We start from the raw sequence: 15,654 nt of genomic DNA, 5'->3' as shown, positions 1-15,654 counted from the left end.
TAGCTCCAGCCAGTCATTCTGAGGTGCTTTGACTGCTTTATGAATGAAGCACAATACAGGGCAGCCAATCAGAACAATCTTATGACGATTTTATTCCATGTTGTTATTTTATTTTCTAAATAAAAAAAGTTCCATTCTCTAGAGAATAAACAGTGGTGTCCTCCTCCTTCTCCCCCCCTCTTTCTCCTCCCCCTCTCTGTGACACTACAACCAACAGAAAAATCAGGAAGTGGCTCACACTCAGTGTTTCGGTCTCTCTCAGAGTAGAAGGTCAGGAGAATGGCAGAGCTCAGTATTTCAGTAGATGAGTACCAGTTCAGCTGTCCAGTCTGTCAGGATCTGCTGACGGATCCAGTGACCGTTCCCTGTGGACACAGTTTCTGCATGTTGTGCATCGATGCCTGTTGGGATCAAGAGGATCAGAGGGGGGTCTACAGCTGCCCCCAGTGCAGAGAGACCTTCACTCTGAGGCCTGTTCTACGCAGAAACTACGTAATAGCTGAAATATTGGAGAAACTGAAGAAGACAGACGTCCGAGCTGCTCCTCCTGCTGGATCTGGAGACGTGGAGTGTGATTTCTGCTCTGGGAGAAAACACAAAGCTGTAAAATCCTGTCTGACGTGTCTGGCTTCCTTTTGTGAAGATCATCTTAAACCTCACTATGAAGTTCCTTCTTGGAAAAAGCACAAGCTGGTCAAAGCTTCCACACGACTACAAGAGAAGATCTGCTCTCAACACGACAAACTGATCGAGATCTACTGTCGCACTGACCGAAGCTGCATCTGCTGTTTGTGTACAATGGATGACCACAGAGGCCACGATTCCATCTCAGCTGCAGCAGAGAGAACCCAGAAACAGGTGAGAACCACAGACCTTCTGGATCTAAAGAAGCTAAACTGCAGCAGCTGAAGGATGTAAACTGCCTCAGTTCTTGAGTTTAATGGGGTTTGTGTGTAAAGAATGTGTGTAAAGTGTTGTGGAGGAGGAAGTGTTGAATAAACTCTTTCTTCCTCAGCAATAGTAATAAAGTCAGAGCAGTGTGTGGATGTTCTACCAGCCAACACCATCTTCAGCCGTATAGAGCTCACATGACGGAGTGAAAGCCCTGTAGAACAGCAGAGAACTTCACTGCTGAGTCACTCCACACTGAGTCACCTACAGCAGGTCCGGACATGTCCTGGACTCACATGGAACAGTGCAAGCAGAAATATCAGTTTAGCTCAGTCACGGAGTCGAAATTGCATTCTAATGAGTTTACCTACTTACAGAATAATTGAACCGAAGTGAAATATTAAATAAATATTAAAAATAATGTTTACTTCACATAAAACTAAAAAATCTTTGATTGAGATTGTGTGGTACCGTAGCTATTGACTGGAGCTGGTCATGTGAGGCAGAGGCACACCTATGCTGTTTATTGTTTTTGTTGCTGGGCATTTTGTAGAGATGGACTAATCCGTGTTTTGGGGCCAATACTGATTGTAACACCAGAACTGACCAGACGCTCGCGGACGAAATTTCTAATATAAACACTTTCCCAGCTCATTGTCAAAACTCAGGCAATGGTCAAATCCAAAACAATCCAAAAAGACAAACATAACCAGAGGGCAGTGTCAAAAACTGGGTCGAAAAAATCCAGAACAATAGTCAGAATAAGAAATGGGCAAACACAAGAGAAAACGCTCAGTAGCTCAGAGCAAAGCCCAAGCTTTATATACTAAATACAATATCAGGTGAAGCGGATCCATGATGGGTTCTGGAATGAGCATCATGGGTCGCATTACCCCCAAGGGAGTTCTGGGAGTTGGAGTTCTCTGATAGCACTAATCCAGATGGATGTGTGACACTGATCACCAATTGTCTTTCAGCCCAATCAGCTGATGGCTGATATCAATTAAGGGTGGTGCTGGATGCCACATTTTAAGGTCCCGCCCCTTCCATGCTCTTTCAGAAGCTCTGCCCCTCAAATGCATGGACATGCCAAGGAGAACACACTTTTAGATCTTCATGGCCATAAAACCCGTAGTAATCATTGTATGAGAAAATGCCATGATATAATGTTAGAGCTAAAAATGAATGAGTAATGTAACTAATGTCCTCTAGGTTGTTGGTTAGTTAACTCATTGTGAAGCTAAATACAAGCATTAGAAAACAGTACAAAACACTGACTTACTGATTCTGCGAAACAGTAAAAATGTTTTTTACTCATCTGTCGAGCAACAAGAAACAGGGCAGCCTCCTCATCCGTTTTCAGGCCTTTCAACTCTCAAAGAAGCTGACGTCAGCGTTTTTGCCAGCTTTTTGTTTGAATTTTCCTTCTCCGCCTTATAAGGTTCATCAGTTTAATTCTGACACATCATGCTAGTGTAACAGTTGAATAAAAACGGAGACTACTCAACTAGCGCCGCTAACAGGACAAACTGTCCTTCTGCGTCGTGGGATGGGTTTTTCCATGCATTGGGAAGACTGAAAGGGCTGACATTCAACTGATTTTGTAGTTCTGCTTGTCATTTTTATTTTCAGCCCCTGCTGAAGACACAGCCCATAAATCTAGTGCAGTGTGAGCTACGATTAGTGCTCAGATGCTAACCTGCTAACAGAAATTATCTTCCAACACTTTAACAAACCTCGTTAATTGCAGCTCTACATGCTTTATATTTTAAATTATATATTTGACCAAAGAATCTCAGAACAAAGGAGCACTGAAACTGTAAAAAAGAAAACACTGGTTTTACAAATGAACCTTCATAAAACTCCAGTGAAGTGCTGTAAACCAGTTTTGGTAAGAATTTGTTAAAACTCCATGGCAGGAGTGGACAGGAATGAGTTGACCTGGTGTGGAATGACCATTCTTCACCTCACATTAATCCAAATGTGTGTAGGTGGTGATTCCCAGTCATACAGTGTGTTTGTTGACAGATGCAACTGAAGGAGATGCAAAGAGAATTCCAGCAGATGATCCAGGAGGAGCAAAAGCAAGTACAGAAGCTGGAACAGGCTGTGAACACTCTTAAGGTGAGGACTCATTAGAGCGTTGATATTTCATAGCTCAGTCAGGTTCTCCTCTAGTCCACTCATTGCAGAGCTGCCTTCTTTTTACTCAGAAAATCAACAGCATGGGTGTTGAAGACCTCCTGGAGAAACTGGGGCAGGAGATCGCGGATCTAAAGAGGAGAAACTCTGAGCTGGAGCAGCTTTCACCCACAGAGGATCACATCCATTTCCTCCAGGTAACAATCACTGATCTACAGAGGAACCTGCTCATCATCACGTTCATCAAAGTCCTCTCAGCAGAAGTTCATGAAGACAGTCATAAACAGAGCTCTCTCTAATCACTCGCTCATCTTCCGTCTGATTTGGTCTGAGCTGCTTCATTCCTCTTTTTCTCCATTCTGTTCTTCCTCTGTGTAGAGTTTCCAGTCTCTGAGCGTCTCTTCTGGATCTGAGGACTCCTCCAGCATCTCTGTCCATCACCATCTCTCATTTGATGGAGTGAGGAGCTCTCTCTCTGATCTGAAAGAGAGACTAGAGGAGTTCTGCAGAGAGGAGTTCAGGAAAATCCCTCCACAGGGTAAGATGAGCTTCCTGCTGGCTCTTCTATTCTATTCTATTCTATTCTATTCTATTCTATTCTATTCTATTGATGAGGTCCTGTGTGTTCTTGTGTCTCCACAGCTGCAGCAGCTCCTTCATTCCTCTCTGGTTCTGAGAGCAGAGAAGATTTTCTACAGTGTAAGTTGAGCCTTTAGGCAGCGACTGAAATTCTCACTGTAGAGACCTTTAAAGCTGGAAACAAACAAAACAACAAACAACGTTTTTCTTCAAATAAGAACTTTCACAATTTTATTGTGATTTTATTTAGATTTCTGTCGGCCGATTCTGGATTCTAACACAGCGCATCGCCACCTCATCCTGTCTGAGAAGCATGGAGTGGTGAAGTGGAGTAATAAAGTCCAGCGTTACTCTGATCATCCAGAGAGATTTGACCACGTATATCAGGTGTTGAGTGTGGAGAGTCTGAGTGGACGATGTTACTGGGAGGTTGAGTGGAGCGGAGACGTGTCCATATCAGTCTCTTATAAAGAGATCAGCAGGAAAGGAGGTCTTGAGTGTTTGTTTGGACACAACAATCAGTCCTGGACTCTGTGGTGTTCTTCTTCTTCTGCTTTCACTTTCTGGCACAACAACATTAGAACTCCGGTCCGAAAAGCTTCATTCTCCAGAATAGGAGTTTATGTGGATCACAGTGCAGGAATTCTGTCCTTCTACAGCGTCTGTGACACAATGACCCTCCTACACACAGTCCACCCCACATTCACTCAGCCTCTCTATGCTGGGCTCTGTGTTTATTATGGATCATTTATGAGGTTGTGTGATAAAAATTGATGGTGGTGATTGTAGCTGATGGTCTGTGAGGCCTGTTTGACTGAGTTTCTGCTCTTATCATGTCTTTTACCTCCTCTCAATGTATAGTCTATTAATAGTGATTATCCTCTTGAAATCTCAGGTTTATTACACTGTAAAGTCAGAGTTTTACTTTCATGAAGTTTTGTGAATGAACACATAGAGCTGAATGGTGACTGCCCACTTTCAGTGCCTCTGGTTCCAAGTCTGGGTTGACGATATGAAGCTCAGGCCAGATGATGTACGTTGACATTATCGTCTAACTTGTTTGTCCTGAAGGTGTGGACGATGAGGAGCTGAGAGATCATACATGCACAGAAGCGTATAACGATCTACGCAGTGATAAACCTGCGAGTGTTCTGTGTTACCATTGTGATCAGTTCGCACTTCTGAAAGCTGAGGCACAGCCAGGCCAGTCGGTCGGGGCACCGACTACTCCACATTGGTTATGGTTTAAAACAACGGTGTACAGACAGCAGGACGGTCTTGCATCGCTGGTCAGGGCAGGTCTTGTAACCTCGTCGCTGTTTTGTGGAACGTAGGTCAGGCATTTTAAATGAAACTAGAACACACCGCTGGCTCAGAGGCCTTTACTCTGAGAACCATAACTGGTTTTGCCTCCACAGTCGCCGTAATGGTCTATTAGTTTAACACTGCAGTAGCAAAGTATTTCATAGGCCGGCTAAAATACCATCAGGTGTGCGTTCTTCATTCGCTTTGTCCATCATTTGTTCATCTGGCCTCGTCTTCCTCGGACACTGGCGTTCTGATCTGTGCTTGCCTTTGTGTTAGCTCGTTTTCTGGCATCGTTTAAGCTTTCCAGAGCTGTCATGACATCATTGGACAGTAACGTTCCTCTGCTTTTGAGACAGTTCGATAGCATCACACGGAGGTTTATCCCATTCTAGAGGAACTCTTGTGACGTCATGGCAACTGCTGTTGGGAATAAAAGACGACCAGGGATATACAGCTTTAAGCACCCAACTGAACCAACCACCTACTGGCTCAATCATAACATTATCAGCATTTATTTGGAGGGGAAAAGATTTTAAAAAACAGACAGTAAGGCAAAGATACAAGACTGCATACTTAATGTTTTTAATGCACTGATGATGTCAACCAATCACCTTAAACACCAAACATTTCTCAGCTAAGTTTAGCAATTGCATATTTTCTCGACTAATTTTCTTCATATATTTACACTATTATTGCTTATACCATAGACGTACGTAGATACACTGGTATGGAAGAACGATTTTAAGAATTATATTAATCCTCTTATGGATTGTTTTATTAATGTTGTCTCAATAGACAAATATGATTACACACAGGGAACCTGTGACGCTTTGTTAATAATGATAATAAAAGTGTGTGTGTGTGTGTGTGTGTGTGTGTGTGTGTGTGTGTGTGTGTGTGTATTTACTGTAATCTGCTCCTGGTGGTAAATAATGTGAGGTGTGTAAATAAAAGTCCTTTGCTGAACCTTTTTTTTTCTGCAGACATTGTTTATTTAAGGAAAGGCTGTGGTGGCCTGCTTAGAGTAAGGCCTACACAAGGACCCGGGGCTGTGATGCCTTTACAGTATTTACAGTATGTTAGGTTAGCACTCTGGAACACAAGCCATTCTTTTAGGCACCGATCAGCCTGATTGGTGTGCATCACCAAGTTATATTTATCGTGTAATAACTTAATAAATGAGTAAATAGGGTATGTTATGGCATTTTTGCTAAAGTAACTAAAGAGAGGTGGTGTCCGGCATACAGTTGAAATGCTGTTAGATAAGGAGATAGTGGGAGAGGCTGATAATGAGTAGCTTTATCTTGTGGTACTTTGACACTTTATGACTGTTCCAAATGTTTGTTTTTGCCGTCTTACGTTTGTCCTCCCATAAGGTCTGCGGTATGAGTCAGTGGGTGCTGGGTTATCCTGCATTAGAGGAACTACATTAGTTCCTTTCTTGAGTCTCAAGTTCCAATTTCTCAAAGTGCCCGTTTGATGACTGTGCTCCCCTTTAGTTTTTTGAAGCTCTCTGTAGTTTGAAGATGCCATTTCCTCTGTTTGGCCTTAATCTCCCCACTTTTGTTCATCAATTCTCCTACAAATCTGTTGACAGCATTGCCGTGATAGTTTAGTGGTAATGCACTCCCTCCTGCATCACAAGGTTGGAAGTTTGATTCTCATTTGGTGCCTCTTGCCTCTTCCAATCAAGGCAGAGTAAACATTCAGTGGTGGTTTACACCATCAGAGAGTGGTTGGAATGACGAGGCATTGAAGCCTGCCTTCCATCAGGGTCTCAGCAGCAGGGTCAAGGATAAGCTGGCCACCCGCGATGCACCAGACCCACTGGATAAGCCCATTAAGCAGGCTCTCAATTTGGACAATCGACTGCGGGAGCACAGTAGAAAGAGAGCCTCCATGTCCTTGTGGGTTAGACCTGATCCGTCACTTTGCAGCTAGATGAACACACTTGTTTCCTTGCTGCTTATCCTGGCTTCTGAGCTGCAGCTAGGGTTGAGGTTCCTCTGGCTGCAGTGGCGCAGTCCTTGCGTGGATTGGTTGACCAGGTCCGTGGCAGGCTGGGGACCTCAGTGCCAAGGTTCATGCATTGCAATGCCTGTGACAGTTGCTAGTCAGGGGAGCAGTCCTCTACTCAACCCTGAGTACCTGCCCAGCATCAGGATCTGGCAGAGTTCCTCAGGAAGAGAAAGGTAGAGATCTTACCAACAAAACGGCCATGCGATTGTGCTATCAACCTTCTCCCAGGTTCCACCCCCGCTAGAGAGAGATTGTTTTCCCTCTCAGGTCTCCATGTCACTCATCGAAATCACACCGATCAGATACGTTCAGGACAAGGCCTGCATTGATCACACCTGTTGATAATACATCACTGCATGTGGCTTGTAAAGCTTTGCCACGTATAAAAACCACACATATGGAGATACGGTTGAACCAGCTACACATATAAGTAACAATGAATAAATAGCTGAATAAAGCTCCTCATGGTGCTGGTGGACCTCTTCACTTCTTTCACATTCCTTTATCCACAACAGACCCAGAACGATTCAGTGAGAACAGAGAAAAGAGAACATTTCATTTACTGGAATCAACAGCACACGCCTCCTGACCACGCAGTCACAACTGACCACGTCCAACCAGCAGAGGAGAAAAGCTGAGATCATCAGCACTGCTGTGTGTTTTCAGGCTGAACGAATGAAAGAGTGAATGAAAAGCCGTGCTTGGTGGGTAAACAGAGAAAAAGCCACCAACAATCAGTCACAGTCAAATTACAGCCTGAGCAGTCACTCATAGTCAAATTACAGCCTGCCATCCTCCATTCACCGAGAGTAAAAAGCAGCATTTCATTGACAGGTCTACTGAGTCCAGAGACAATAGGTCCAACAGAAGCTTCTCTGTGTTGTGATCCATGCCAGCGCTGCTGCCAATTCATTTTCTTCACAGCTAAAACGTCAGTGCCAAAACCAGACAAGCCAGACAGAGTTTATATGAATTATGTCCAGACGCTCCATCTATGGCGTGAATTCATTTACTTTAAGGTGCAGCCAGATCACCATGGTCTCCACGGCCAATGCCAAGTGTGGACTATGGAGCAGTGGAATGTTTTCCATCCAGTATCCATCCATACATTTGGGATAAGTCAGTGGGATGAAGCTGTGCTGAACATGTTTGGGATAAGATGGACTGGTGATGCTTCAAAAGCAGCCTCTGCTCTTCTGGGAAGGCTTTACACTAGATGTTGGTACATTTGCTAGAAGGACTGGTCTCACTTTATTCAGACAGTCCACATTAGTCCACTATTGAAAGTCTACAGATGTTAAAATTGTTAACAGACTTTCTGTTGAAACTCTAAGCAGTGGGTTAGGATTTGGTTCAGGATTGGGACTAGGACCAGGGTGAGGGTTGGGTTGAGGTTAGGGTTGTGGTTAGTGTAAGAGCCAGGCTTAGGGTTAAAGGCAACTATGGTCAGTTTAGTAGATATTTACTTGACTGTAACTTGAAAGCAAATTAAGTATTTAGAAAGCATCTTAAGTGGACTATCCAAATAAAGTTGTTACCAAAGGATTTTGTTGCATTCAATCACAAGAGCATTAGTGGGTCTGAAACTGAACACCAACTTCCCCCAAAATAGTTTAATCTCCACATTTTTAATAGGTCAACGATGACATGAGCCAGCTTGGCATGTAATGCAATGAGCATGCACCGAGGTTCTAATCAGAAGGCCTAAAACAAACCTCTCAAGTAAAATAAACACAAATAGCTAATAGTACCTAATCAGCTCTGTGCAGAACACCAGTGAGATGTTCTTCTTGGCAGTTCTTCCTCTGAAGCTCTGTCGTGACTGACGCTCCATTCAGTCTGATTAAACAGCTCTTTGTTGGTCTCGCTCAGACTGTAGAGGAGGAGAAACGGTTATTCTGTCGTTCCTCATGGCAGATGGTTAAAGTGAAAGCACAGGAGAACTGTCAGCTATCAGAGAATTAGTTTTAGCCTCATGCATTTCCCTCTCCGTTATAATCTCATTAACAAACTCAGCATGTTTATATTTATCTGCTCTCATCAGAAGATCAGTTCCAGCTGCTCCATCATAATACAGCAGCACATAAGAGCATCTGAGAGTTCATCTGTTTACATTAACGCTATAGAGGCTCTGCAGTAATGGATACTGTACATTATAAATGAGTGATCTTCCAGAGAGGCTTTAGAAGAGCCCCACTGATGGGTGGAAACTTTTAGGAGATTACAGATCAGACAAAGAACAAACTGCTGAAAAAGCTGTTTCTATTCATCTTCTTCCTCACTTTCCTCCCTCATGGTCATCCTCCAGCTTTTAACCATCGTCCAGATGAAGAAAGTCTAAATGCCTTATTGATCTTCATTGATTTTCTCCTGTTTTAATGGGGTAAAGAGTGCAGCTCCTCTGAGTCCAACATCTAATGAATCTGGACAGCCAGTTATAAGAAACAGGGATGTCCTTTATTACCACTGTTATTAACGTTATCAGTGTGGCACAGTTTCAGAAATTAAAGCAATAGTTTGTCAAAATATGAAGATTGCACTCTCCCCACTCTCCTCACCCCAAAGTGGACCAGTCCACTTCTAACTTTGATGATGTTGTTTCTAAATCTGTATGATTCACTGTTATCTATAAACATGGACTAAATTACATTACTATAGCTAAACACATATTTCTGTTTATACAGCTTCACCTGTAATACGGGGGAGCGATGATGACGCATGTGCTGAGAGAAGCGAGACTTATTAGGAACAAATCTATAATCGGGGTCTAAACAGTTCATGGTCACAGAGCCAACACGGAGAGAACGAGGGAGAGATATGACAAAAAGGAACACAGGCTAAACACAATAACAGAGATTAGAAAATACAACTGAGGCCAGAAAATACAACACCAAACAACACAATGACAAGCCAACAACTAGGAGAACACACAGGGCTTAAATACTAGAACAGGCTGAAAAGACACAGGTGGTTAACAAGAGGGTTAACAAGACACAGGTGGCAACAATCAAGGGCTGAGTCTAGAAACAAGGGGGCAGGACAGGGAAGAATCAAAACAAGGAAGCACATGGACAGGATCAAAGCAAAACAAAAGCACATGGAGGACTGGGAGGGGCCAATCATGACATCACCACTAATAGCGTCTGTCTAAAAGAGCAGCAGGTCTTAAAGAGGTTTACAGAATGAAAGCTGATGCTGAAGGAGACCCAAATTTACTGTGTACAGCCTCATTTCAGCTCGGGGGTTAAAGCGTCTCTGTGAATGGACGAGCCGGACAGCCATGGGGGTCAGAAAGTGGTGAAAGGATTATCGACGTGGAGAACAAGAGCAGGAGAGAATTTATCCTGCAATCAGAAAGTAAAACCTCCGCTCTGCGACAGCGGGCGAGCTGAAAGCTAACAGCTGCTGATTTCAGGCTGCAGCTCAGAGGCTTTATGTTAGCTTACTAGCTCTGTTTAGTCTCAGCTGTAGCTGTTATTGTCAGATATGGAAGAAAAAAGAAATCAATTTCTCTGTCTTGGCTGGACAATAACGCTCTGCTCTGTGTGCTTCTTTATCTTTTTTTCTCACCAACTCCGAGTCTTTATGGAAGCTTACTGGCACTGTTTTGTCTCAGACAGTAGCTGTTATATTGAATTTCATCTGTGGTACAACAAAGAAAGTGATTTCTCTCTCTCAGCCAGACCGTAAAGTTCATTGCTCAATTGCGTGAAACACTCTAAGCTGAATTTTCCCTTGGGTCTTACCCCTAAGTATGTCCTAAGGTTAACATAGAAAAAAAAAATTTGATGGTACTTCAGGGTTTTCTTCAGTGAAATCATCATAAAGTTCCTTAACTGTTATTGCCCTCTGAATAATTTAGGGGAAGGAAAACATTCCCTTTAGATTATCAGTCGTGATGGACAGTCATAGGCTGGAGGTTATGGAACCAGCCTTGTGACTGGAAGATCATCGGTTTGATCCCCTGAGCTGACAGTCCATGACTGAGGTGTCCTTGAGCAAGACACCTAACCCCCAACTGCTCCCTGGGTGCAGTGGATAGGGCTGTCCACCGCTCCGGGCAAGTGTGCTCACTGCCCCCTAGTGTGTGTGTTCAGTAATGTGCATGTATGTGGGTGTTTCACTGCACTGATGGGTTAAATGCAGAGCTCTAATTCCTCTGTATGCAAAACACAGTTGGCTTAAGGTCCTGAATTCTAATTCTAATCAGTGAGAAGCTGAAGATGTGGCTGTGGTTTTGAATTGTTTGAAGAGCAGAATGTAGCTGAACAACTTCCAACATCTTCACGGTAGAGAAAATGTTAAGTGATAAAAATGTGTGTATGTATGTGTATATAAATGCAGATTTCCTTGATGCCACCATTAGCCAGTACTTCACACATTTGATGATCCCAGCAGCCATTATTGCTCACTGTACAGAAACTGTGTCCACAGGGAACGGTCACTGGATCCTTCAGCAGATCCAGACAGACTGGACAGCGGAACTGGCCATGATCTCCTGAAGTACTGGCCTCCGTCAGTCTCCTGACCGTCTACACTGAGAAAGAGAGGGGGGGGGTGAGAAGGACACGACTGAATGCACAACTGAACTGCAATCTTCAGAAGTCCTCTGAGTAATGGCCTGAGTCACTGTGGATCATGTGGGTCTCTGAAGGCACATTACATCACAACTGAGATAAAGATTTAAAAATGCATTTTGTCCTTTCAGGGGTTCAGACGTCACATGACATTATGGAGTAGTTTGAGTGTAGTGGAGAAGACAGGCTATTTAGAGAGAGAGAAAGATACAGGGAGGTCAGTAGAGGATGAGTTAAATGAAGCAGAAGGTTCATATCTCTGTATTCGTGAACAGAGCTCATGGATCACTGGATACTCTCAGGTTCTGGAGGAGGAATCGCTGACTAAACTTGAATAACTTGAATTCAGGACCTTCCACAGGCTGGTTCTCCCATTGGAGCTCCTAAAGCGATTTGTTCTGCCACAAATCACATTTCAAGATGCCTTTTATTGTTATAAGCCTCGTCTTGAGAGCTCGACCTCCGATAACCTCCAGCCTGAACAAAGAAGTCACTCACTCAGGCCTTCATTCAGTCCTTTACTGACTCTCTTTAGCCCTTTATTTCTTCTGAAACAAAGCCAGCAGCTTCTGTAAAGACTCTGATCGCTTGCCCTGTGAGAAACACTATACACAGTCTTCTCTGTTCACAAAAGAAGAGAGAAAGATAGACAGATAGGCAGGTCAGTGAACCTCAACAACCAGAAGTGAAGCAAAGCTGACGAACTTTACTACAGTTACAGTTCTTTTTTTTTTGGTAGATTTTTCCAAAATTCTCCCCAATTTAGTTAAATCCAATTGCAACTAATAGTTAGGACTCCCCCAATTGCATGGAACCACCAGAACTGGGAGGGTGTAGGTCAACACAAGCTTCTTTCAGGTCATTGCATTAGTGGCAGTTCAAAGTAATGTCATTGGACAGCTGAATATGCTTGGGAATGCCAACTGCCAGTTCTCTTACCTCAGTTAACAAATGCCTGTGCTGGCTGGCATCATGCTGAGTGATGGGGGGAGAGGAGGGCCATCCTACCCATGCAGAGAGAGAGCAAAGCCAATTAAGCTCTCTTGGACTTCTGGCTGTAGCAGCATCAGGGATCGATTCCTGATAGGGCAAATGCTAGATAACTGTGTTCATTGATTTTCTCAAAGAAAAAAAAGTACAGGCAAAATACCACAGTTGACATTAAAAATTCTAAGTATTATAAATTTATAATGAAATATAATGGTGCTGATGTTATCAGGGTCTTCTCTGTGGTGATAGTATCAGGGTCTGATCTCAGCAGTGATGATATCAGGGACTAATATTAACAATGATGGTATTAGGATCTGATCTCAGAGGTGATAGAATTAGGAATGAATGTTAGCAATGTAAAAGTAGTAGGGAATCTCAACAGTGTCTGATCTCAACAGTGATGGTATCAGACTCTGAAGTCAAAAGTGATGGTATCAGTTTCTGATATCAAGACCTGATCTCAACAGTAATGGTATTAGGGTCTGACCTTAGTGGGGATGGTATAAAGGTCTGATCTGCGGGATGTTATCGTCAAATTTCAGTGATGATGCTATCAGTTATTAATCGCTGCATTATTGCTATCAGACTCTGATCTCATCAGTGATGGTATCAATGATTAATTTCAGCAATATTGCTATCACAGTCCGATCTCAACAGTGATGGCATCTATATCTGATCTCAGTATTGATGCTATCAATGTCTAGTGTCAGCAATGATGGTATCAGGGTCTAATCTCAGCAGTGTTGATATGAGGGTCTGATCTCAGTGGTGTTGGTATCAGGGTCTGATCTCAGTGGTGTTGGTATCAGGGTCTGATCTCAGTGGTGTTGATATCGGGGTCTGATCTCAGTGGTGTTGATATCAGGGTCTGATCTCAGTGGTGTTGGTATCGGGATCTGATCTCAGTGGTGTTGTTATCAGTATCTAATCTCACTGAAGTTAACAGCGTCTTGTCTCAGTGCAGATGATATCAGGATTTGATCTCATTGTTGATGTCATCAGGGTGTAATCACAGTGGTGATTGTATCAGGCCCTAATCTCACCAGTGATGGTTTCAGTTTCTGACTTCACTGTTGATGTTCTCAGAGTCTGATCTCAGCAGTAATGGTATCAGGGTCTGATCTCAACAGAGGTGATAACAGTTATTAAACTCTGCAATATTGGTTTCAGAGTCTGATCTCAACAGTGATCTTATCAGGGTCTGATGTGCATGGTGATGGTATCATGATGTGATCTCATCAGTGATGGCATCAAGGTCTAATCTTGGTGATCATGTACTCAGGGTGTGATCTCGGTGTTGATGATATCAGGGATCTGTGTCTAATCTCAGGAGTATTGTTGTCAGTCTGATCTTAAAAGTCATGGTATCAGTGTCAACACTGATCTCAATGTTAATGGTTTCAGGGTCTGATCTCAGCAGGAATGTATCAGGGATTAATCTGCCGATGGAGGAACAGCAGAGCTGAGTGATTAACGCTGGTGTGGGTTTACAGGATTTGGTCTTGAGTCCTGCCTCTTTTCTCACCACCACTGACTCGTTACTGGAGGGTATGGAGCGATGGATGGAGTGATGGAGGAACAGAACCTGCTGAGAAATCCCAGTGTGTCAGTGTGTTCGTATCAGAGGGCCTAAAAAACCTGAGCTAGCAGTACGAAGTTCATACCACCAAATGGTCAGGATCAGCAGAGGTGGGATCTAAGAAGACAGCCAAAGTGACTTCTCAAGTTGTTTGTTTGCAGTTGTAAATTCTCTTCTTCTAAATCTTGCAGTTTAAGCCAACATAATCGGAAAAGCATCTTTGGTGAATTCTTTACTCTTTCAGGTGAGGATAAATTCACTATCACCACTTAGACCACCAGAATGAACAGGAAATGCTTTTTTGTGTCAATATATATTTTCACTACCACAATCAGCATTCAGCTCCAGAACCAGAGCTCAACAGTTTCACCCATAGAAGTTTATACCTCATCAATGTTGCTTGAAAAGCAACAGCACAAGTAGCTAACGTCAGCAGCTCCTAGCAGCTGAACTTGATTAGGATTGGAGGCTCTGAAAACTTGATGTTTTTGCTTCGCTGTTACAGAGATTGCATCCTCATTTCAAACAACATTGCGGACATATCTGTGCTTTTAGCTGCAATGTCCCATCCGACTCAGTCGTCGGGAAGATACTGTCTTTATCATTTCATCATGCACTGAATACTGAATAGTGATTTCTGCATCACTGCAAGAAAGCAAGACAGTCTAAGGTCAAAGGAGGGGAGACGCTGAAAGAAAAATAAAGATGAAGGCCTCTTCGTGGCTGTGAGCATCAGCACCTCCTAAAATATTCAGAGGGAGAGAGGACAGCAGAGCATCTGATATCCAGCTCAGTGATTACCGCCGTCTGAAACAGAGGAATAAACATGTACAGTGGAGTAAATTAAACTCTGTCTCTCTTTGACTCTTCCTGAAGACTTTTTCTTTCTTCTGTCAGGCCAACAAAGAAGACTTCTTGCTTATCTGTTCTTTTCTCCAGATGATTCTCTCCCTCTCTCTCTCTCTCTCTCTCTCTCTCTGTCTCTCTCTCTCTCTCTCTCTCTCTCTGTCTCTCTCTCTCTCTCTCTCTCTGTCTCTCTCTCTCTCTCTGTCTCTGCTGATTCTTACAGCGTGAAATGTCTCTGTGTCATGCTTAAAGTGTCCCTTTGGTGAGGGTGAGATTAAAGAGAAATTGTGTGGAAGGTCCCTTGTTTGACGTTCCCGCCTTTCCTAGTTTCCCTTCCTTGGGATCCTTCACCTGTGGTTACCTGTGCATCCCTGTGGTGCAGCACTAACTCCACGGGCCGCCGATTGTTGCGGCTGAGGCAACATGAGGTTCATATCCTGAAGTCTTTGTAAGAGATTGAAACTCAACATGTTGATGTTTATAAAAATCTGGACCTCACAGGGCCTCATTAGACTTATGGTGCTTGGACCCCTGTCATTGCTGCTTGTGAGACGGGAACACAGTGTTCAGGTAATGCTTTACCAGCGTCATCACCTGTTAATTAATCGCTTTATTTCTTACTGCTCAGTGCTTTTCCTTGAGAAAACCTGGAGAACTTGGAGCGCTATTCATTATCATCACTTAATGAAGCTCTGCAGCGTGCAGAGACATGCAGGTGTGAGT

At 43.3% G+C, this 15,654-nt stretch overlaps 1 protein-coding gene across 1 annotated transcript; it reads left to right on the top strand.

The window, feature by feature from the left end:
* The first annotated feature begins 253 nt into the window (after positions 1–253).
* On the top strand, positions 254–5,886 carry LOC108412821 (E3 ubiquitin/ISG15 ligase TRIM25-like). Its single transcript, XM_017685046.2, has 6 exons — positions 254–858; positions 2,920–3,015; positions 3,105–3,230; positions 3,412–3,571; positions 3,676–3,732; positions 3,863–5,886. The coding sequence occupies exons 1-6, from the start codon at positions 280–282 to the stop codon at positions 4,384–4,386; spliced, it is 1,542 nt and encodes a 513-aa protein (XP_017540535.1). The 5' UTR covers positions 254–279; the 3' UTR covers positions 4,387–5,886.
* The last annotated feature ends 9,768 nt before the right edge of the window (positions 5,887–15,654 follow it).

This window comes from Pygocentrus nattereri, chromosome 12 (genome assembly GCF_015220715.1).
Source record: "Pygocentrus nattereri isolate fPygNat1 chromosome 12, fPygNat1.pri, whole genome shotgun sequence".
NCBI classification, from domain to species: domain Eukaryota; kingdom Metazoa; phylum Chordata; class Actinopteri; order Characiformes; family Serrasalmidae; genus Pygocentrus; species Pygocentrus nattereri.
This window is presented reverse-complemented; position numbering and strand designations above follow the sequence as displayed.